Source organism: Eptesicus fuscus, chromosome 16, assembly GCF_027574615.1.
Source record: "Eptesicus fuscus isolate TK198812 chromosome 16, DD_ASM_mEF_20220401, whole genome shotgun sequence".
NCBI lineage: Eukaryota > Metazoa > Chordata > Mammalia > Chiroptera > Vespertilionidae > Eptesicus > Eptesicus fuscus.
This window is the reverse complement of record NC_072488.1, coordinates 54226959-54251451: the sequence shown is the minus strand read 5'-3', so window position 1 is coordinate 54251451 and position 24493 is coordinate 54226959. Positions and strand designations below refer to the sequence as shown.

At 45.6% G+C, this 24493-nt stretch overlaps 1 protein-coding gene across 1 annotated transcript; it reads right to left on the bottom strand.

The window, feature by feature from the left end:
- Window positions 1-483: 483 nt before the first annotated feature.
- Window positions 484-23523, bottom strand: USP39 (ubiquitin specific peptidase 39). Its single transcript, XM_054728291.1, has 13 exons — window positions 23192-23523; window positions 20345-20414; window positions 19784-19878; window positions 18254-18390; window positions 16955-17107; window positions 15343-15568; window positions 13994-14071; window positions 10779-10846; window positions 9789-9977; window positions 6006-6148; window positions 3573-3708; window positions 1777-1863; window positions 484-946 (listed from the first exon to the last, which is right to left on the bottom strand). The coding sequence occupies exons 1-13, from the start codon at window positions 23457-23459 to the stop codon at window positions 899-901; spliced, it is 1698 nt and encodes a 565-aa protein (XP_054584266.1). The 5' UTR covers window positions 23460-23523; the 3' UTR covers window positions 484-898.
- Between the last annotated feature and the right edge of the window lie 970 nt (window positions 23524-24493).

Below are 24493 nucleotides of genomic sequence, written 5' to 3'. Positions count from 1 at the left end.
GGACTGACTGCCATCAGCACTGTAGCTTCAGCTCCCACCCCTTCAGGCCTGCACAGTGCTCAGCCACGGTCACACTTCTCCAGACTGCTCCTCGTCAATGACGGGCTGGACGAAAGCCATTTCTGCATGATTCTTCTGACAGGCGAGCTTTCTCTGGCTCCCGCTGGCCTGGCTGAGACTCTCAGAATTGCACTGCAGCCAGCTGCTCTTCTGACCGTCCTTCCGTCCCTCTTCCCTCACAGCCCTGCATCACAGGCTGAAACCATTCACCTCTGGACTTCTCGTTAAGTACAATGATAATCGATCGCTTTTGGTCAGATATTTTGTTACTTAGAGACAAATGCAATCCTCGCTGACATACCACCTACAAGCTGACAGGAAGACACGAGCGTGGTGTCCACCAGATGACAGACTGTAGGATAGGCAGTTTGTGAGGCTTAAAAAAAAAAAAAAACAAAAAAAAAACAGCCTAAGGGAAGGATATAAAACAAGAGGCTGGTTTACAAACAGGAAAATATTTAATTCCTTCTAAAAAAAAAAAACCAGGAAGAAAAAAGGATGCTACTGGCTTCATGCTCTTATTCCTAGAATCCTGAGGCTTTGAGGCTTAGAAGAAATTATCTTGTCCTCCAGATACTCATAGCTACTCAGAAATAAATTACATCATCTGTAAAGGCGTTCTGGCCTGCTGAAGCTAGAGGGGAGCTAGACAGGACAGAGAAAGAACATCATCTACAATAAAGTGATTGAAGTCGTCCCAGGCAGGTGGGCCCTCTGATGCTCCGGTGTGAACCACACCCACAGACACGAGGCTGGCCCAGGGAGGTCCAGTCACACCGCAGTGGTTTATTTACATATTCAACAAAGCCCTGGGAGCAAGCCCTGGCTGGCTTCTCCCTCAAGCCCCCTGCTGGTTGGTCTCATCATTATCGCGCCTCTTCCATATCTGTAAGAAATGAATTCAATAGATATTTAGCAGCTGGTATTCAACCTACAGAATTCACAAAATACCTATCCTAACCTAGGCAACGGATAGCCTGGGGCTCAACTTACACATTTAAGTTCCCTGAAACAATTTCCAGAAAATTCCCTTTCATGTGATTTTCACTTTTCCCTCCATCTCCTTCTTACTTCCCATTCCAAACTCCCTTCTGAAAAAGAACTCATAGTCAAGCCTACAACCTTAGACAAAGTTGTCAGGAGTTCATTCTAGAATGAGAAGGGTCTGCCCTCTTTTTGATAAAGCTGTAGCTTTCCCTTAGTCTCAGTCTTCCTTCTTCACCAGGTACTAGGGCAATTACAAAGAGAAGGCAGAGACAGTCTGCTCCCCCAGCTCTCAACCCAACAGAGGAGGTGGAATAACACGGCTGGTGCTCCAATAAAGAGCAGAGAGTGCTGTGGGGTCGAGAAGAGGGTTAACTTTGACTAGAGAACTGGGGAAGCTTCAGAGCCGACTCCTAACTGATGTCCTGATGATTCCAGGCCCTTCCTCCTTGAAACCAGATCACACACCTGTGCAAGACTAACCTGGCCATAAACATAACCTCCTTGCTCACTCTTAAGTGTTCCGTACTTCCCTGCCTGCTCGTCTTCCCTGGAGACTCCTAGACTCCTAGACTTTCAAGGCCATATAACCTCACTCCTCAGTGCATCTCAACAGGTGCCCAGCCTAACTGAGGCTCCAACCCAACCCTACTTCCTGCCTCCATGCACATCGTTCCTCACTGACCCCACACCCCATCTATTTGGCACTGGTCACGTCTGCGGCAAACTCACCTGAATGTAAGCCTCCGACAGCGTGATCATCTGGGGAAGAATGTCAGTTACCTGGAGGTCTTGTAATTCATACCATTTGCCCGTCCCCTGCAAAGAGTATGAAGGGCTGGGTTAGTCTGCTCACTAAAACCAAAAGGGTATACAAGGAAGGGACCACAGTCAGAAGTCAGAAGAATCAGAATAGCCACGAGAACATCACCCAGCAGGAGTCATCCTAAGTAAAAGGGTGCATGACCTCTACTAGGCATTGTTCAATTTAAAGAGCTTTTTGGGTGTTGATTTTGGCAAACACAATTCCTGCCAAAGATTCCTTGAAGTATAATACAGTCCAAACACCTTATACCTTTTAAGAAGAATTTAGGTGAATAATAAAGAGAAGGGGAAAAAGTCCTCTACTCCTCACCTAAGACATCTCTTTGCTGCCCCAAAATGAGAGACTGGACACACTCACTTAGGAGGTACAGTGTTAACTGCTGGAAAAACCTAACAATGGACATTCCCACCCCCACCCCATAGAACACAGTGATAGTCAAGAAAAAGTGTCCTTGGTGGACACTATTCATCCTATTAACTCACTCCTTTTGGTCAATAAAACTAGTGCTGCAAACACAGCAAAACCTACCTCACTTCATGCAGCCATAAGCAAGGGGAAAAGAGGTTTCTGGATTAGGACAGAGGCACTCCTGGAAGTTCACCTGCCTCATCCATCCAAACTCTAAGAAATGCCAAAGACAGACACTACAGAGTACACTGTAGATGCTCCAGATAGTCCAATAGTTCAGAACACAGGAACCTAAACAAAAGCTGAGGATCACATATCAAGTCCCCATTCCCGGCCTGAGGTCTGGTTAAGAATATCTAGGCTTAAATCCTAAGTCTACTGACTTCAGTACATAAATTACTGCAACTATGAAAGTAGGTTTCCTCACTTGTAAAGTGGTGGTATTAGCACCGGTCTTGGAGGTGTGCTTTAAAAATATAAACAAAATGAACATGCACTGAGCACTTGGTGAACTTCCCAGGCGCTTGGTAAACAGAACAGTCCCAGAAAACTAACCAAATTAGAACAACCTGTGCTAATAATATGTGCAATGCCAAATATATCTTAAGTACGTTTCATCCACTTTTAGCTTGAGCCAAATTCACAAAATTTTTTAGCTGAAAGGGAACCTCTAGACAAGTACCTCATAAAATTTAACTTTGTATCAATCAGAGGTTCTTGTTAAAATGCAGCTTCTGATTCAGAAGGTTTGGGTGGGGCCTGAGGTTCTGCATTTCTAACGACGTTCTCATGAGGTGAGGGCTGCAGGTCCGAAGACTCCACTTTCCGTGGTAAGGCAGCAGCATAGGACAGGGGTTCTCAAAGCTGGCCGCACAGTGGAATTTTAAAACATCAGTGATGCCTGCTTCCCACCTCCAGATACTCCCAATGCAGTCTCTTAACTCTAACTGACATTTTAGGCAGATAATTCTTTGCTGTGGGGGTTGCCTATAGGATACTTAGCAGGATCCCTGGCTTCTACCACAGTTGAAAACCAACAGGCATACGTTACATGGTTCTCATGTAATTGGCCTGAGGTGGTACCCAAATATCAGGACTTTAAAATCTCCCCAGATGAGTCCAATGTGCAGCCAAAATTGAGAGCCACTGCCTCAAACTCATCACTGACATCTTATTCCTTGCGGAATCCCAGTCAGGGTGAAGAAAGGGCAAACTGAAGGGAGCTGCCCTCTGAGGTGCCAAAGGAGCACCAGCTGTTGTGCCCCTCTGTGCACGAGAAGTCAGCACCGCTCACATGATGAAGCACGTGGATCCGGTAGGAGCCCTCGGAGGGCTTGCCGTCGTGCACGATGTTGGCAATCAGGTCATAGGTGGTGTTCTCGTGCACGGCCTGCACTTCCTCAGACAGGTACTCTCTCAGATCCACATTCCTGGTGATCAGACCAAGGCTACAGGTTAGGGAAACTGTCCTTCACAAATGAACCACAAAGCTACTGCAGCCTATCTTAGGACCTGGGATCTAGGTAGGCTTGCAGACCCAAAGAAGTCCAGGTTTGTGGAAATTCACATAATCTGCCATAAAAATGAGTCAAACTAGAAAGGCTGGCTCTCTGGGAAAAGCACATTTTAAAAGCCTCTCTAGCAGTCAACAGTACAGTGTAGGCCTGGAGTCCATCAGACTTGAACTAAAATCAGGGCTCTGCCACTCGTGAGCTATGTGTGAGTTTAAGCAGGTTACCTAACGTAAGGCTCTTCTATGATGAGAATGAGTCACCATCTCTGAGACGGTGAGGATCGAGACAACAGGCTGACCGCCTCAGCCCCTGCCTGGCCTGGGCATCAGCTGCAGCTGCGGTGTTCAGACAGCACCGGCTCGGCCTCAGGCCATGGGAGACCCAACCACATGATTGTGTGGGTTGCCACTGCACATAATCATGGTAACAACTTCAATATGGCAAACCAGGCATTCTGATTTATTTTTTTTTCTTTGATTTTCTGGAACCTTGCTTTTTTTTAAAAAAAAATTTTTTTTAATTGATTTCAAAGAGAGGCAAGGAGAGGGAGAAACAGATAGAAACATCAATGATGCAAGAGAATCACTGATTGGCCGCCTCCTGTATAACCTCTTTTGGAGATCGAGCCTGCAACCCAGGCATGTGGCCTGACCAAGAATCAAACCATGACCTTCTGGTTCATAGAGCGATGGTCAACCACGGAGCCACACGGGCCAGGCCGGATCTTGCTTCTTTATTTGATTTTCTTTCTTTTAGCCAAGAGGAATAGTTACAAATAATAGAAACCAACCTGAGGTAGATTAAGTGCAAAAGAGGAATTAAGTGCAAAAAAAAGGTTTCCAAACTAGGCCTGGAGCCAATCTGACCTGAGTTAGGTCTGGTAGGAGCCCTCGGAGCGCTTGCCATCCTGCCATCTCCCGGAACCAGACACAGGAGAAGAAGCAGGACCTAAGAGAGCTATCTGCCCTCCTTCCTGCTTTGACATCACTTTTATTCTTCTCCCTCCTTTTGCAACAAAATTGTATTGAGACAGTTATTAAGCCGAAACCGGTTTGGCTCAGTAGATAGAGCGTCGGCCTGCGGACTGAGAGGTCCCGGGTTCGATTCCGGTCAAGGGCATGTACATTGGTTGCGGGCACATCCTTGATGGGGGGTGTGCAGGAGGCAGCTGATCGATGTTTCTCTCTCATCGATGTTTCTGGCTCTCTATCCCTCTCCCTTCCTCTCTGTAAAAAATCAATAAAATATTTTTTTTTTTAAAGAACTTTCAAATAGTTAAATAGGAAAATAGATTGAAAGTTAATGTGAATATTAAGAGAATATGATAACTATATAATTTTAGAAAAAAATATATCTTTAGCCTACAAATGTTTATGTAAATTTAAATAATACAAGGTAGAATAACAGAGATTATATCGTATTTCCAATCTCTGCAGAACTGTCTGATGTGCTAACATTCACAACTCGAATCACAATAATGTGAACCTGAAAGGATTCACAAGACCTGCTAACAGTGTTACTCTAGTGGTCACTTCTAGACAGATATCTCCCTTTGAACTTTAGACTGTGAGTACAGACCTGGAGTCATCCTCACTGTCCACACCCAACTGCAGTGTGCAAGACGTGATGACCAGCAAACAGATGCATCTAACTGCTCAGGAGTATCTTCAAAGCCAGGCAGAGTCCTACCTGTCCTAGTCTACATTTTTTAAAATATGTTTTATTGATTTCAGAGAGAGGAAGGGAGAGGGAGAGAGAAATTGAAACATCAATGATGAGAGAGAATCATTGATCAGCTGCCTCTGCACGCCCCCACTGGGAATTGAGCCTACAACCCGGGCATGTGTCCTTGACCAGAATCGAACCTGGGACCCTTCAGTCCAAAGGCCAACACTCTATCCACTGAGCCAAACTGACTAGGGCTGTCCTACTCTATTTTTATCAACTGTTTTTCACTAGATTGAAAGACTACAATTCCCAGCAAACAACAGGAAGAAGGTAAATGGGGGATTACTTCCAGATAAACATCTATCCTTGAGGCCCTTGAAGTATTTACCAGTATAGTCTTCAAATAAGAACTCTTAACTTACATCGTATAGGTAGGCTCTATTCCTTGCAATTTCCAACTAAACAGTTCAAAATTAATAGTGGTACAAAAATGAGAAATTCAGGCTCACTCCCCCTAAGAAGAACTGAAGCGGGGTAATACTCACGTAATAGGGAAGTTGACAATAGTTGGGTTCTTCTCCACAAAGAAATTGTTCTTAGTGAATCTCTTAATACAAAAGATTAGATATGGAGGCAGCTTGGTGAGCTGGAAGCGCTTCAAAAAGTTCTCCTTGTAAGTCTTATATTCCTAGAGATAGAAAGAAAACTATCAAATTAGTGCTCGAGTACCAGAGCAGGGGCACAAGGTTTGCTTTGGTTTAAGATTTTCATGTAATTGCCTTACAGTTAGAATTCACAAGACACCTGATCCCAGAAACCATGTATAAAGCTTAGAAAGGAGACTTTGGCTAAAGATGACTAAATTACCTCAACTGTGGGCATTCATTTCTACAAGAAAAACAAAAATGTCAAGTGAAAAAGAGGATATGTTAAAAGCTGCAGAATTAAAACCATAAAAGTTTAACTTAATTCAAAATAAGGAAGAACTTCCTGGCCTTCGGATGCATGCACTTATGGAACAGGTACTATGTGGCAGTGAGAAACCCTCATTGAGGGTGTTCCAGCAGAGGTGCCAACACACTACCACGTTCCTTCCTCCTCAAAGGTACCAAGACTTGTGGGTCAAGTGCAATCTATCAGGTAACATTCACTGAGGACTCACTCAGCATGTTCAGGAGACTGAATGGTGGAGGACCCAGGACAACCTACCCAGACCAAGATGCTTAAAAGGTAGTGGACATAGAAGGAGAAACCAAGATGGTGGCATAGGTAAACACCTAAACTGCTGCCTTGCACAATTTCAAAACTACAACTAAAAGACAAAACGATCATCATCCAGTACCAAAGGAAGGCTGGCTGAGTGGAAATTCTACAGCTAGAAGGAAAGAGAAAAGCACACTGAGACTCACAGGAGCTGTGGAGGGCAGAGGTGTGGAAGCACGTACACAGAGAGGGCTGGCAACTGAGTGCACGGCTGGCTTTCTCAAGCGAGAGGGAGACGGAAGCTCCCGACTGCTCTGAACTCCGGTTCCAGGCAAGACTCTGGGGACCCAGACTCATTCGGGGAGAAACTGGACTGTCTGGCGGCGGGTGAGGCTCGAGGACTTCTTTCTCTCAGAGGTGCTTGCAGCAATTGCCGTGGGACGCTGAGAACCAGGAGCCTCTTGGGGCAGGGCTGACGGGAAGCCATTGCTGATTGCTCCGCGCTGAGACTCCACCCCATCCAAGCTGAGCACAGAGGCTTTTGCAAGTCTTGTCCCATAAGGGTGTCTCCAGCACAGAAGTTCTCTCAGCATAGTCACAGCTGATCCTCACAGCCAATTGGCCTGGAGGTCAATTCCTCCCAGTGATACCAACAACAGTCAAGGCTTAACTACAACAAGACTGTGCACACAGCCCACAAAGGGGTGCATCAAGAGTGTCCACCTCAGGTAACTGGGGAGGCTGAGCCACTGGGCCCTATAGGACACCTAGCACACAAAGCCACTCTATCAACTCAGGGAAGCAGCCAAAATGTGGAGACAAAGAAACAGATCACAAATGAAATAAATGGAGGAAAGCAAACGACTAGATATAGAATTCAAAACCACGGTTATAAGGTTTTTCTAGAAAAGGCCGATAAATTTAGCGAGACCCTCGAGGATATGAAAAAGGACCAACTAGAAATTAAGCATACACTGACTGAAATAAAAAATAATATACAGAGATCCAACAGCAGACTAGAGGATCGAAAGAAGCAAGTCAAAGATTTGAAATACAAAGAAGCAAAAAAAACCCAACCGGAAAAGCAAAAAGAAAAAAGAATCCAAAAATATGAAGATAGTATAAGGAGCCTCTGGGACAACTTCAAGCATACCAACATCAGAATTATGGGCGTGCCAGAAGAAGAGAGAGAGCAAGGTACTGAAAACCTATTTGAAGAAATAATGACCGAAAACTTCCCCCACCTGGTGAAAGAAATAGACTTACAAGTCCAGGAAGCACACAGAACCCCAAACAAAAGGAATCCAAACAGGACCACACCAAAACACATCATAATTAAAATGCCAAGAGCAAAAGACAAAGAGAGAATCTTAAAAGCAGCAAGAGAAAAACAATTAGTTACCTACAAGGGAGCACCCATACAATTGTCAGCTGATTTCTCAACAGAAACTATGCAGGCCAGACGGGGGTGGCAAGAAATATTCAAAGTGATGAACAGCAAGAACCTACAACCAAGATTACTCTACCCAGCAAAGCGATCATTCAGAATTGAAGGTCAGACTAAGAGCTTCACAGACAAGAAAAAGCTAAAGGAGTTCATCACCGCCAAACCAGTATTATATGAAATGCTGAAAGGTATTCTTTAAGAAGAGGAAGAAGAAAAAGGTAAAGATAAAAATTATGAACAACAAATATATATCTATCAACAAGTGAATCTAAAAATCAAGTGAATAAAAAAATCTGATTAACAGACTAATCTGTTGAATATAATAGAATCAGGGGCATAGAAAGGGAGTGGACTGACAAATCTTGGCAGGGGGAAATGGGTATGGGAGGTGAGGGAAGAGACTGGAAAAAAATCATACACCTATGGATCAGGACAGTGGGGGGGGAGGGGGGGGGATAAGGGCATGGGTTGGGGTGGGAACCGGGTGGAGGGGAACTATGGGGGGGGAAAAGAGGAACAACTGTAATAATCTGAACAATAAATATTTTTTTAAAAAAGAAAGCAATTATTAATGAACATAAAGGGAGAAATCCACAGTAATACAATAACAGGGGATTTTAATAGCCAACTCACATAAATGAATAGATCATCCAGATAGAAAATTAATATGGGAATAATAGCCTTAAATGTAAGTAACATTAAACCAGTTCAACTTAATAGACATTTATAGAATATTTCACCCAAAGATTTTTTTTTTTTTTTTTTTAAATATATTTTATTGAGTTTTTACAGAGAAGAAGGGAGAGGATAGAGAGTTAGAAACATCGATGAGAGAGAAACATCGATCAGCCATCTCCTGCACACCCCCCACTGGGGATGTGCCCACAACCAAGGTACATGCCCTTGACCGGAATCAAACCTGGGACCCTTCAGTCCGAAGGCAGACGCTCTATCCACTGAGCCAAACCGGTTAGGGCCAAAGATGGAACATTTTCCAGGACAGATCATATTAGGCCACAAAACTAGCTTATTAAATTCAAGAAGACTGAAATCATACCAAGCAACAACTCAGCAGATAAAAAGAAACTTTTAACTTGATACAGTAAGAATAAATTGTTGGTTTATATTTTAGTTGTTTTTCCCCACTTTAATACTAATGTTATATTTTTTAAAAGATGGGAGTTTTTCCTACCTTTATGAGTTTCTACTGTCCTACATAGCCCTCCTTCCTCCATACTAACCAGAGGCAGAAGGTTTAAAGGGACATTTGAGAAATACAAGAGGGGGTACTATAACTCAAGTTAAGAGTTAGGGGGTGATCAGCTAGAAACAGCACGGGGTCTGGGAAGCTCACGTAGGACAACTTTATAATGATTACGTTACATATGTGTGGTAATTTCCAAGTATAAAAAGAAAATTAAAAAGTCAAGAGCCCAGTCGGTGTAGTTCAGTGGTTGAGCATCATCCCATGGACCAAGAGGTCCCCAGTTCAATTCCTGGCCAGGGCATGTGTCCAGTTTTGGGCTCAGTCCCCAGTGGGGGGGTTGCAGAGGGGGTGCAGGAAACAACTAATCAATGTTTCTACCTTTCTCTCCCTCTCTCTATCTAAAAGTAAAAAAAATATTTTTTTAAAAAGTCAAGAGAGAGGAAGGGCAGGGCTGGTGTGCAAATGGGCTACCTTCTCAGTGATGCCGTTGAACTTGGCCAGGATGTTGAAGAGCGGCACCTGGGGGATGATAAGTTGCTCCTTCTCGTCCTTGTAGAGGGGTGCGGTGGGAAGGTCCAGAGTGAGGTACATAAAGGTGGACTCCACCATCGTCTCCTGGTACTCATCATTATGAAGCAGCTGTTCTTTTTCTTCTGCTGGCTGAAAATGGGGGGAGAAGGAGAGAGAGGAGTGTGAGCAGCTCAGAGACCACCACAGATAGAACAAGGTTTTGTTACATTCACATTATGCTTCTTTTATATTGAAACTAGAGGCCCGGTGCACAACATTCATGCACTGGAGGGGGGGTCCCCTCAGCCCAGCCTGTGCCCTTTCACAGTCCGGGAGCCCTTGAGGGATGTCCGACTGATGTCAGTCAGACATCCTTAGTGCTACCCTGGAGGCGGACAGCTGCGCTCACCAGCGATAAGCCCTGCTTGTGGCTGAGCAGCACTCCCCCTGTGGGAGCGCCCTGACCACCAGGGGGCAGCTCCTGCATTGAGTGTCTGCCCCCTGGTGGTCAGTGTGCATCACAGCGACTACTCATTCTGCCATTACGTGGATTTGCACATTACCCTTTTATTATATAGGATGAAGTCAATCAGACTGGGCAGTTTCACCATCTGAATAGACGAATGCAAGAATGGATAGGCTTCCATCTTCAGAGAGTTTACTTAAATACTAGACTATTTTTAAAGCTTTTAAATGATCTAAAAAGCTTACCTGAACTTCTGAAAAAAACATGCCAGCACCACCCAATGGCCAGAACACTTAAACCAGCAGGCCCTATCCAACCACTAACTCCCAAACCTAAGCTCACTAATGGGCAAACCACCACTTGGCAGGTGTATCATAGAACCTCTTCCTGGGCAAGAGGCCACACTGGTTCTCTGAGCATCTGTGTCAATCCTATGTCCCCTCAGGCAATATAATCAGTCTGAGACTCAGGTTCAACTCACTCACCAGATCAGGATGAGGAAGCTTTTTAGTGAAGATCCTCATGGTCCCCTGGAAAACATCCGTCACAATAGCTGTACAAACAGAAATCAAAATGCAAATTCTGTCAGGTTGGAAAACATTTCCAAAATACAGTCCTAACTTCTAAGTTTCTGATTTAGAGCACCTTCCAATCATCAGATCCAAAGCTGTCACTAAACATAGAAGTATCTTTGCAATGTATGTCAACATGGTACCTTTATAATTGTTTGTGTAAATAATTTTATGTCTGTCATCTCCACAAAAATGCCCTTTGACCCTCTAAGCACAGGGCCTGGCCCATAAGAGAAAAATTAAGTGCATTTGAAATGAATGAATAATTTACAGAGTGTGGAGATTTACGAGTCACAAAAAATTTCACAAGCAAAACAAGATTCAGCTGACCCTTGTTTTTCAATAAATGGGCAAATGTTTTTCAATAAGTATGTACAATACTACGAATGTGTTTTCTCTTCCTTCTGATTTTCTAAATAACTCTTTTTTCTAGCTTACTTTATTGTAAGAATACAGAATGTCCTCTCTAATAAAATGGTAATATGCAAATTAACCATCACTCCGCTACATAAGCCACGCCCACCAGCCAATCAGGGCGAGTATGCAAATTAACCCCATCCAAGATGGCTACAGCCACAGAGAGCAAGGTTTCCCAGGTAACAGAGCAAGCCAAGCTTTCCATCGCCGTTGCAGGCCTAAGCCTCCACTCAAGCTACAAAGTTTCAATTATAGAAGGTAAACAAATTCAAACAAATGGCGGCAGAATGGAGCTTGAGAGAGCAGGCCAGGGTTGCCGGCGGCAACAGGGGAAGCAAAGCTTTCCGCACACCCTGGCCGGGCTCACCCGCTTAAGGCTACAAAGTTTCAATTGTAGAAGGTGAATTAACTGCCACAGAAATGGCTGCCGCCCCGGAGGGAGCAGCAGGCTTGGCTCCACTCCAGGCTACAAAGTTTCAATTGTAGAAGGAAAATAAACTCCAGATACCAGGGCCTCCACTTGGGTTGCCAGGGGGCGTGGCCGGCCTGCAAACCACCACAGGCCCCTCGCTCAGGCCGCCCCACGCCCCAAGGGAACCCCACCCTGATCAGGGACACCCTTCAGGGCAAACCAGCTGGCCCCCACCCCTGTACCAGGCCTCTATCCTATCTAATAAAAGAGTAATATACAGATTGATCATCACTGCAACACACAATATAGCTGCCCCCATGTGGTCACAAGATGGCCACCACAAGATGGCCAGCAGGAGAGGGCAGTTGGGAGGCACCCGGCCTGCAAGGGAGGGCAGTTGTGAGGGACCAGGCCTGCAAGGGAGGGCAGTTGAGAGGGACCAGGCTTGCAAGGGAGGGCAGTTGGAGGTGATCAACCAGCCCTGCAGGAGAGGGCAGTTAGGGGTGACCAGGCTGGCAGAGGAGGGAAGTTGGGGGCAAACAGGCTGGCAGGGGAGCAGTTAAGCATCAACCAGGCTGGCAGCGGAGTGGTTAGGGGGTGATCAGGCTGGCAGGCAGAAGCGGTTAGGGGCAATCAGGAAGACAGGCAGGCAAGCAGTTGGGAGCCAGCAGTCCTGGATTGTGAGAGGGATGTCCGACTGCCCGTTTAGGCCCGATCCTAGTAGGAAGTCGGACATCCCTCCAGGAGTCCCAGATTGGAGAGGGTACAGGCTGGGCTGAGGGACACCCCCCTGCCGTGCACGAATTTCATGCACCGGGCTTCTAGTAATACTTATAACATATATAACATGTGTTGACTATTTATGTCATTGGTAATGCTTCCAGTCAACAGCAGGCAATTACTAGTTAACTTTTTTGGGAGTCAGTGTTATACCAGTATGCAGATTTTCTACAGCACAGGGGGTGGTACCCTAACCCCATGTTGCTCAAGGGTCAACTGCACATCCAAGGAACTTCCCATGACCACATGCTGCCTGCAAAAGGGAGACAATGATTACCATGCATTGGACATTAAAGAAAAATGACAAACTAAAGAATGGAGCAGACTGTTTTGCTCTGTGGTTAGAGTGTCAGCCTGTGGACTGAAGGGTCTCAGGTTCGAATCCAGTCAAGGGCATATACCTCAGTTGCAGGCTCATCCCTAGCCCTGAATTGGGGCATGTGCAGGAGGCAACCAATGGATGTGTATCTCTCTTTGTCTCTCCCCCTCCCTTCCATTCTCTGTAAAAAGGTCGATGGAGAACAAGTGAGGATTAACAAAAATAAAAATATTGAAAACAGAATTAAAAAAATGAGACAGAAAGCACAACATGGTTCTACAATCCTCAAGGACACAAGTCAGACAACTCAGATGGTGTGCACAGGCTAAGGACACTTGGTAGAGGTGCAAGGCCATCTAGTAGAAGGAACATCAGGCCACAATCCCACATCAAGAAACATCAGCACCACCAGAGCACAGAAAGAAGAGAGGAAGAAAACTGCATTAGCACTCCAAAATCACTCAGCACTCTGAGCTAATTAACTCAGCAATCTCTGAGCTGATTGGCATTCATAAAAAAATGTCTTAACATTGCAAAGCCAACATGGATGTGAAGGAGCACAGGTCTGAGAGTCTGTATGGAGGCCAGCCTCCTTTCTCCAAGTACAGGCTCAGGCAAGGAATAGCTTCCAGTCTGCATTACCAGTCAACTTGCAAGCCAGGCATTGCACCCCCAGAGTCCTCCTCACATTAACTTTAGTAGTCTACAACACTGCCCAGCCCCGCAGGGCCAGGATTTCTAGAGCACAATTATATGCGTTTCCACATATTAAAAATTCTAGTGGCTATAACCATATTCTAATAAAAACATAGAGAGGAGCCTATTCAAGAACAAAATTCATGTGTTCAAAGACACCACCCCAACACAAAGATTAAATGGTTCATTAGAAACGGTTGGGAAGTTGCAAAGTGTTCTTAAAAGGAAGCAAACAGCCCTAGCTGGTTCGGCTCAGTGGATAGTGTCAGCCTGCGGACTGAAGGGTCCCAGATTCGATTCCAGTCAAGGACACATCCCTGGGTTTCGGGCTCAATCCCCAGTGGGGAACGTGCAGGAGGCAGCCCATCAATGATTCTCTCTCATCACTGATGTTTCTCTCTCTCTCCCCTCTCCCTTCCTCTCTGAAATCAATAAAAATATATTTAAAAAAAATAAAAGGAAGCAAACAAAACAGAGCTCCCTTTTACAAGTGACATGACTTACTTTTCTTTTTCTTCTTTGTGCCCCCGAGAGCTGAGTGCAGAGCATTCAGAAACCAGGACAAAAAGTCTACTCCATCCCCTGGAAAAGAAGGGAGGGACACGGTGAAGCTGGGAGGCAGTGTGATAACCTAAACCTCGCACTGGTTGGCCTGACCCCATGCTCCTGGTTTCCTCCTTCCTTTTAGGGTACGCCATCCCATCCCCTGGGCACCCTCCTCTATCTGGACATTAAATGCTCAAGGTCAAATTCTTAGTCTTCTGATCTTGACTCTCTCCAGAGGCTCTCTGATCCAACCAGGACCTTCGATTATCATCTCTGCTCCAAACCTGTATCTCATTAAAAGCTATTATTGAACTTCCCCTCTAAGTCATTCCTCAGCCAGAATAATCTTTTTAAACATGTATCTGATGTCCTATCTTTGCTTAAAAGCCTTCACTGACTCCCCGTTACTGTCAGAATATGAACCAAGCTTCTTATAGAGGCATATAAACTGGACAACCACAATCTGGTCCCTCCCTCCCAACCTCCACTCAGTCCTCATCATTCTCCCTTGAAATACAAGAGTCCAGCTAATTGCAGTCTTCTGTCTGAGCCAGGCACCTCCATGCATCTGTCCGCAGTATCCTCTCTTCCTGGAATGTCCCTGACCTGTCTCCCCCTCCACCTAAAACTCAGGTGTCTCTTCCTCACTCTGATGCCCAACCCTCCTCCCACATGTTCCAATGGGGTCCTTGTTCCACGCTCCCTCCCAGAGCACACTTTACTTCCTCTATCGGAGCACTTAACACCCTATAATCACCTTTTTACATAACTATCTTCCCCACTATGATGGGAGTTCCTGAAAGAAAAAAATTATTTCTTATCCCTGCAGCTCTAAAATCTACTAGCACCATGAATGAAAGGTGTATAAGCTGACATGGATGCTAGAGGACACTACATGAGATCCAGGTACTAAGAGCTACAAAGCGTCCACTTTACTCACGTGGCAACAACTAACTGGAGGGATGAAAACAGTCAAAATAGTTCATCAGAATATTCTATTCCACAACATGACAAAATGAGTGGCAAAGGTGGCAGGTGCTTAATAAGGGTCAGTGTCTTTTCCCAGCTTCCTGGTCTTCACCCGAGCCAGACATGTTAATTTACCAATTAGACAGGTTTTCTAGCCACCTGAGACGTCTTGGGAATCTGACCAAAGAAGGCTGATAAAATAGAAGTTCAGAACCTAACCATGCGATCCATTAGACACTCACTCTAGCTACTATAAGGTTCAATGCAAAGTGGAAGTTTATTCATCAAATAAGATTTGTTGCCCTAAAATCAAAAAATGTTAATGAGTTGCTCCTTACCTTGCTTGGTGATCTGGAAAGTCTTCTTGCTGCAAAGGACAACAGCCTGAAGCATCTCATGGGGAGAGACATGTGCCTTGAAATTTCGAGGGTTCCAGAGCTTTCTCATCAGCTCTCCAAAACGCTGGACCAACAAGAACATGATATCCCCTGGAGGACGCTTAATGTTCTTATAATTTTCTTCTTCCAGGAAGTAGTTCCGAAGGGGAGGAACATTAGACAGAGCCTGGAAGTCAAACATCCTGATTAATCCAAAGCCCCTGCAAGGCCCCTGGGAGCCAAGCTCTTCCAACTGAAGTTCTTCTAATAGAACTGTGCCTGTGACAGCCTTTAAGAGTCAGAAGTAGCCCTAGCCAGTTTGGCTCAATGGATAGAGTGTTGGCCTGTGGACTGAAGGGTCCCAGGTTCGATTCCAGTCAAGGGCACATGTCCAGGTTGGGGCTCCATCTCAGTACAGGGCATGCAGGAGGCAGCCAATCAATGATTATCTCTCATCATTGATGTTTCTATCTCTCTCCCTTCCTCTCTGAAATCAATAAAATATATTTTTTTAAAAAGTCAGAAGTAAATGCTCACATTCAGAGTTCATGTTACAGCAATAGCTTTCATACTGAGTTTCACACAAAGTCCAACTCTGCAGACACTCTGCTGACATGAATATGATACACGAGTTTTTAAAAAAAGGTATTTAAGCCCTGGCCAGTGTGGCTCCATGGCTAGAGTGTCGGTCCATGCACTGAAGGGTCACAGGTTTGATCAGGTTTGATTCCTGGTCAGGGCATGTATAGGAGGCAGTACAGGAGGCAGCCGATCTCTCTCTCCCCCTCCCCACCTTCCCCAATCTCTTAAAAAAAAAAGTATCACAGCCAGGCCCAGTGTGGCTCCACTGGTTGGGCATTATCCCCTGCAACGAAAGATTGCCAGTTTAATTCCCCAACAGGGCGCATCCCCAGGTTGTGGGCTCAATCCCAGATAGAAAGCATGGAGGAGGCAAGGAGGCAGCCAATCGATGTTTCACTCACATATTGATGTCTGTCTCTGTCTGTCTGTCTGTCTCTCTCCCCTCACGTTCCTCTCTTTCTAAAAATTAATAAAAATGTATTTTAAAAAATGTATCACTGCCCTGGCCGGTTTGGCTCAGTGGATGGAGCGTCGGCCTGCGGACTGAGGGGTCCCGGGTTCGGTTCTGGTCAGGGGCATGTACCTTGGTTGCAGGCATATCCCCACTAGGGGGTGTGCGGAGGGCAGCTGATCAATGTTTCTCTCTCATCGATGTTTCTAGCTCTCTATCCCTCTCCCTTCCTCTCTGTAAAAAATCAATAAAATATATATATATTTTTAAAATGCATCACCTAGCATGTGTTTCCTACTGGTTATTGCCCCTGACCTGTATTGCCAGGCCACACACAAATCCTATCTCTCATTCCCTGGCCGCTCCAGAGGCCAGGAAAGGCCTCCTCATTTGAGAGCAAATATTCAAGTAGAGTCCTCAGTAAGACTCAGGGTCTGGGGACCATGTGACTGCATTCTGTCACAGGTAGTCATTTCTTGGCTGACCTCCGCAGTGTTCCCTCGCCACGCCTCTCCCTCACTATACCCTTCTTGATCCTACCTGAAGGACAGCGTTGGCATAGTCGTTGGCCTTTATGTTATTCAGGCCCACAATACCTGGCAGGTAAGTGGTACCATCATATGCCCGGGACAATTTGGCTTGCTTGTCCAAGTTTGCAATCTGCTGCTTTGTGAAAGTGGGCTTCAACACATACTGCAAAGCAAAAAGACAATTGTAAGTTGTTTTAGAGCTGCCTACAGAGTTCACAAGATATATTTCGAACAGCAATTTCTGCCAAAAACAAAAAACCCTTTGGTCATGAACGTCTCATCACACACCCAAAGAGCTCCCAACAATAGGTATAAAGACTGAGGTCACATGGAGTAGGCCCTCTCCACATTACTAATCTAGAAGGGGATATCTATGTTTAACCCAGCATTACTGAACCTCAGGTTTATCCTCCAACACAGGTCCAGCCAACCCCATGACCAATCACTGTCAGAAGCGGCAGGACACTCGGGTCTCTGCAGGCCGTAGGGTCAGGCCCAGCACATGGACCCAGAGCACAGCAGGAGCACCTCCACCCCAGCGTGCGAGACCGAGACCTCATAACCCCTGGGGCTGGAGGGGCAGGAGCAGATCCTTCCCAGTCCTAGAGCTACATGTGCCATGTCACAGGATGGACAGCAGTCACCACTAACTCCCTTTGAAACCTGGAATTTACTTCCGTTTCTCCCTCTGTAAATACTGTCCATAGCCACTTTAACTTCAAATATAGGCTAAAAGTAGCATTAGCAGTATTTCAAACACTCTGAACACCCAGTTTTCCTTAAAAAAATAATAATCAAAAGTTCCAACATTAAACAAAGCCCAAGAGGACTTCCCACACTTTCTTCTTAACTACAGTGACTCTTGGCACAGGTCACAAACAGGAGCCCAGAGATGGGACAGGTTGGCCACTCTGGCCACATCACATCAAAGCAGCTAGGACGGAATGCAGCTTGGTATGCACTGTCCTATGCCAGGCCCAATTCACATCCTCACTCCAAGTGTGGAAAGATAACTTATTTCATAAAAACGCTTTCACCCCAATTAGTAAGTAGCCATATTTTTTCAGTCCCAACCCTCAACAGTAAAAGCAGAATGATGGCGAGGCTGTAGCCTATAGGCCATAATTATGGATCCTGACCTCCTTACTTGGTTTCCCTGGTTCCCCCCAAAGGGAAAGAAACCTCTTCAAGACCAAGGGGCTGAGACTCTTCCCTGGGGAGGGGGGTTGGTGGGAGGGGATACCCATCCCAGGATCCCTGGGATGGTTCTCCGGAGAACTGGTTCCAAATCAGCCCTCTGGACACACACCGTGATATCCTCCAGGGAGGAATCGATGATCTCATAGTTGTCTGGAAGGCAGTAAAACTTGAGGGTGTGGAGGTTGAGGAAGACATGGTGGCTAAACTGGACACTGTGAATGTAGGCGTGAGACTTCAAACCCCGGCCTGCAAGGAAGGATGAAAGGCTGTAGAGAAAAGGGCATATTCCAGAAAGGCACAGATCAAGTTTGATTTTCCTTTCATTGTTTTGTACTGGAACATGTTAATATTGGCAAAACAAAGTACAATTCATTTCATCCATGAAATGAACCTCCCACATGAACTTCTCTCATCACAAAAGTTAGCAAGAATAGCACAACAGTTACTTTATTCCCTAGATGGCATAAGACATTGGTTGGGGAAACTGATTTCATATGAATATGAAATATACATGTGTGGCCCTCGCCTGTTTGGCTCAGTGGATAGAGCATCGGACTGAAGGGTCCCAGTTCGATTCCAGTCAAGGGCACATGCCCAGGTTGCAGGCTCAATCCCCAGTTGGGAGCCTGCAGGAGACAGCCAATCAATGATTCTCTCTCATCACTGATGTTTCTATCTCTCTCTCTCTCTCCCTTCCTCTCTGAAATCAATAAATGTATATTAAAAATATATATATAATGTGTGTGCATATGTATATACATACATGAGTTAATTTCTTATTTTTTAAAATTAGGAAATAAAAAATTTTTTGAGTTAGGAATGTCTATGTATATATTGATATATAATATATGCACGTACATACATAAATATGCACATATACATATCCTGTGACAGTCCATCATCACTCAGTCCTGACTTTCCATTTGCCCATAGTCAGGACAATCCCGTACCTAAAGTACCTTTCTTCACTGTTGGCACTCCTTTCTAGAATATCTCTTCCTCACCTCATTCAAACCTTTAGGTCCTACCAGTTCAAGTCCCACCTCCACCTCTTTCATGAACTCAACACAAATACTCCAGCCAATAATGATCTTTGTATACTTCTACTCCTTATTTATACTCAGTGCCACACAGTTTAGCAGTAATCTTTACAGTATTATAGAGTTTGCTAATTGTTTTGTGTATTAGCCTTGAGTATAAGATCCTTATAAGAAGAGCAAGGAATGTTATTTATATTTCTTTTGCATCATCCACTATACTATGTACATAGCATTTGTTTGTTCTGAATGAATTGAAATCATAAATTTCCAGAAAACAGAATGAAAAAGTCCTTAGAGCCAAAGGATTCTCAGAAAAAGACGTAAGTATAGAAAACAACAGAGATTCAAAAATCCAGAGACTCTGAAATCTTCTACATAGTCTTTCACGTGACTAGCTCTTTCCCTCTTTCATATGGATTTGGGTTCTAACCAATCAGAGAACCTTCTATTGGTTTTCTGAGTATTCCAATTTCCTGGGAACAAAGATAAGGATTATGAGACCTAACAGCAGCTTAGTTTCTTTAAGAAAAATCTCTCTGGAGCAGACCTGCAGCTAGAGCTGCAAACTTAGTAAGTTTATAATACAAACATTTATTTACCCTGAAAGTACTTGCCACACACCAGACAGGCATATGCATTGATATGCGAGAGGGAGATGGAACACAGTTTCTCAAAGTCAAAGTCCAGCACACTCCTAAGAGAACCAAAACAAAACACAAGCAGTTAACAGGGATGGAGGTCCAGGACAGCACCCAAGTGAAGCAGCACTGGCTCTGTGTTCCACAGTCTCACCCAGCGCCCTGCAGAGGGTGGTCCAATAGCCACATATAAACCATGGGCACCTAGAGTAGTAGCCATCACACAGTGGCGCTCAATAAATATTTAAATTTGCTACTGTCACTGACACTGCGGATCCCATTATTTCACCACACAAATTCAAAATGAGCTAAAAGCCTACGCCCACCCTAAAACAAAATGTCCTCTGACACTTTACATTAAAGAGCAAACATTAGTAAACATGGCAAGAAGCACAATTTTCTGGGCAGAAAGCTTTAAAAGGGATAAAATTTTTGAATGTGTTGGTCAACGTGCATTCCAAAGAACTTCTTGCATAGACTGCATTTTTCTTTTGCTGCTCTTGGCATTGCTGTCCTACTAACCTGTTAATGGTATCCAGGTATGGGCAGTGGCGGCTCCTCCGGTCCTCAGAATCCACTCGGCCATTCTTTGCTGAAAGGAAAATCATCATAGGTTGTGAGAATTGGAAACCTGTCAAATGCCAGGAAAACAAAGAAACAAATGGGAAAAGCTAATCAGGGTGAGCTCCTATACATGTGGCCTGGCAACACACAAAAAAGCCCACTATTGGAATAAGCCACAGACTGAGGGAATATATTTGAAACAGATATAACCAACAAATGATTTGTTTGCAGATTACACAAAGAAATCTGGACCAGCCAGTGTGGCTCAGCGATTGAGTGTTGACCCATGAACCAGGTGGTCAGGGTTTGATTCCCAGCCAGGGCATATGCCCGGTTGAAGGCTCCATCCCCAGTAGGGGGTGTGCAGGAGGCAGCCGATCAATGATTCTCCCTCAGCGTTGATGTTTCTCTCTCTCTCCTTCTCCCTTCCTCTCTCTGAAATAAAAACAAAACATTTTTTTTTAATCTCGTGAAGCAATAAAAAAACAGATGACCCAACAGAAAATAAGAAATACAGCCCATAAATATATGAAAAGATATACAACCTCATCAATAATCAAGAAAATGCAAATATCCTTGCACATGATAAACCCACTTCACACCTACCAGAGGAAAAAAATAAAATCAGAAAATCCCAAATGTTGGCGAATATGTGAAGCAATGAGCATGCTCATGTATTGCTGGGAGTGAGAACTGTTACAACCTATTAGAAAATAGTACAGCAAGATCAAAGCTGAAAGTATGCAGACCCTTTGACCCAGCAATCTCTCTTCTATTTATGTACCATAGAGAAACTTCTGCACACACGTACCAGGAGTACTTTACTAAAAAATATTTATTGCAGCAATGTTTGAAAGAGCCCAAACTGGAAACAACCGAAATATCCACCACAAATAAAATGGGGAAATATATTTTGGTACATCATTAATGGAACACTATGTAGCCATGAATATCTATCTGGATAGCTAGCAAAAAAAAAAAAAAAAGGCAAATAAGGAGACTACATACAGTGTGATTCCATTTATATCAAATACAAATAAAACACAGTACTACTTAGGGATACATATATGAGGTAAAAGTATAACTACGGGAGTAAAAGCAGAAGTGACCAGAAAATATTCAGAAGTGAATACTTAAGCAAAGAAGGCAGACACAGCTGGGAAGGGGCCTAGGGGAGCGCCTACGATTCTGGTTATGTTCCACTTCTTAAGCTGAACAGTGTTGTGGGTCGCCTCGTATTTCTGCACATATTGTGACCAGAGGCACGAACAACTCCAGACTATCTTGTCAAAGACGTCTGTATAGCGAACAACCTTGGAGGACAAAGGAGGGGGAGGCAATCTCACAGCCCCTCATCAAAGACACAGGCTCTCTGGACTCGGGAAATGACACCAATGCTACATTCTGCCTACTGTTACCAATGGAATACATTGTCTGAGGTCCAACAGTCCCGTGTCTTCCTTCAGCATCCGTGAAACTGCCACAGGCTAACTTGGTAGCTTGCAAAGAGGGTAAGGTCTTAGACACTTCACAATTTTTTAAATATTCTGTTTACTCGCCGAAACCGGTTTGGCTCAGTGAATAGAGCGTCGGCCTGCGGACTCAAGGGTCTCAGGTTCGATTCCGGTCAAGGGCATGTACCTTGGTTGCGGGCACATCCCCAGTAGGGGGTGTGCAAGAGGCAGCTGATCGATGTTTCTCTCTCATTGATGTTTCTATCTCTCTATCCCTCTCGGGGAGATAGAAATATCAATAATGAGAGAGAATCATTGATCGGCTGCCTCCTGCACGCCCCACACTGGGGATCGAGCCCCAAACCCGGGCATGTGCCCTCACCGAGAATCCAACCATGACCTCCTGGTTCATGGGTTGATGCTCAACCACTGAGCCACACCGGTAGGACCACAATTCTTGATACGAGGTAGATTTAAGAGTGTACATCATGCCCTAACCGGTGTGGCTCATCCCCAGTGGGGAGTATGCAGGAGGCAGCTGGTTGATGTTTCTCTCTCATCGATGTTTCTAACTCTCTATCCCTCTCCCTTCCTCTCTGATGTTTCTAACTCTCTATCCCTTCTCCCCTTCCTCTCTGTAAAAAAATTAATAAAATAAAGAAATATATTAAAAATAAAAAAAATTAAAAATAAAATAAAAAGAGTGTACATCAGCCCTGGCCGGGTGGCTCAGCTGGTAGGGGTTTCCTCCCAGACACCAAAAGGTTGCAGGCTCCATTCCCCGTCAGGGCACATAGCTAGGTTGCAGGTTTGACTGATCAATGTTTCTCCCTCACATCACTGTTTCTCTCTCTCTCTCTCTCTCTCTCTCTCTCTCTCTCTCTCTCACCAGAGCAAAAACTCGAACCCCGCTTTCCCAAACCACAGTGACTCCGAGTCAGGATTAGAATCCAGATCTCCTGTCTGCTACAGCCGGGATAACTGGTGCGGGTGCTCAGCGTCCAGGCTTTCAACTCTGAATAGTCTAATTCCAGAAATTACAGCAAGACTCGATTCTCAGATGTTTTGTAAACACTGAAGGTGACTCCTGTAAAATAATTAACACAATATCTAGCCCGTGTTAGGCACTCGATAAAGTAAAGCGGCTACTGTTATTGCTGTTGCTTAGAAATTGTGTAACTGTGGTTATCATTCAGACGACTATCCATCTTAAGACGCAGCCGGGAGTCGTGTCGCGGACACCGGTGAAGTGTGATTCCGCCCACCCCAGCCCCCGGGGAGGAAAGGCTGGAAAAGGAAAAGGAGAACGCAGCAGTGCAGCCCGAGCCCAGCCCGGCCCGGCCCCGCGCACCTCGCACCTCCCGCTCAGGCTCGGAGTCTTCGTCCGCCTCGCGCTCCCGCTTCACCCGCACGGCGGGCACCACCGGAGCCGGGGCCTCGCGCGCGCTCGCCGACTCGACCTCCCGCTTCACGCGCACCGGGCTGCCGCGGGCGATCGGCGCCTCGGGCTCCCGCTCCCGATCTCGCTCCCGCTTGACGCGACCCGAGCTGGCCCGTGACTCGGATTCGCGCTTCCCGCGGGTGGAACCACGAGACTCCCGCTTGGACCGGCCGGACATCGCCACTACCGGCAAAGTCGCTCAGCGCGGGGGCCCCCGGACTCCGGAGCGCGCGGGAGGCAGCCAATCAGGAGCAGCGCTGAGTCCAACCCAAGACTCTCTACGAGTCGCCGTTGGGGACAAATCGTGTCACAGAAAACTAGGCGGTACGGCGCCTCCAGCGGCCTCTTGGCGGCTGCGTGCGCAGCTGAGAGCGACCTGCAGGGCTACTGCCACCTTGCCCCAAATTTCCAGCTTAAAGGGACTGGAACTTTTGACTGGCTGTAGAATTTCTGGGTAAAAAGGAAGCCGCCACTGGGTCCCAGATTTCTTCAAGATACATTGGCCCTACAGATTTGGTTCAGTGGCTAGAGCGTCGGCCGCGGACCTAGGGTCCCCGGTTCGATTCCGATTCGGGTCAGGGACTTGTACCTCGGTGGCAGGCTCCTCCCCGGCCTGAGCCCTGGTCGGCCTTGCAGGAGGTAGCCAATCCATGTCTTTCTCTCACTTCGATGTTTTTCTCTGTCTTTACCTCTCTCTTTCACTCTCCCTAAAAAAAAACTGTCCTGCCGAAACCGGTTTGGCTCAGTGGATGGAGCGTCAGCCTGCGGACTGAGGGGTCCCAGGTTCGATTCCGGTCAAGGGCATGTGCATTGGTTGCGGGCACATCCCCAGTGGGGGATGTGCAGGAGGCAGCTGGTCGATGTTTCTCATGGACGTTTCTGACTATCCCTCTCCCTTCCTCTCTGTAAAAAATCAATTAAAAATATATTTTAAAAAAATAATAATTAAAAAAAACTGTCCTTGGGTGAGGATTTAAAAAAAAAAAAAAAGATGCATTGTGCCCCAAAACCAAAATTAGGGGGTCGGCTCCACAGTCTCGGGCCGGAAACTGACACCCCTGCGCTGGAGAACCAGACGACATCCCCCAAACATCCCCTGCCTGCAGCAGCCCGGAGCCTCTAAACTAAGGTGACCAGACGTCCCGCTTTTGGCGGGACAGTCCCGATTTTTAACAATTTGTCCCGCGTCCCACGGCGTTTTAAAAAAGTCCC

What these genes read in the sequence shown, in the direction of transcription:
- USP39 (XM_054728291.1), bottom strand. Translation starts at nt 23,459, where the DNA reads ATGTCCGGCCGGTCCAAGCGGGAGTCTCGTGGTTCCACCCGCGGGAAG. An exon ending in CCTCCCTGGAGGATATCACG is followed by an intron (nt 17,108 to 18,253) that starts GTGTGTGTCCAG and finishes TTTGCTTTGCAG; the next exon opens with TATGTGTTGAAGCCCACTTT. An exon ending in TTTCCAGATCACCAAGCAAG is followed by an intron (nt 14,072 to 15,342) that starts GTAAGGAGCAAC and finishes CTTCTTTTCCAG; the next exon opens with GGGATGGAGTAGACTTTTTG.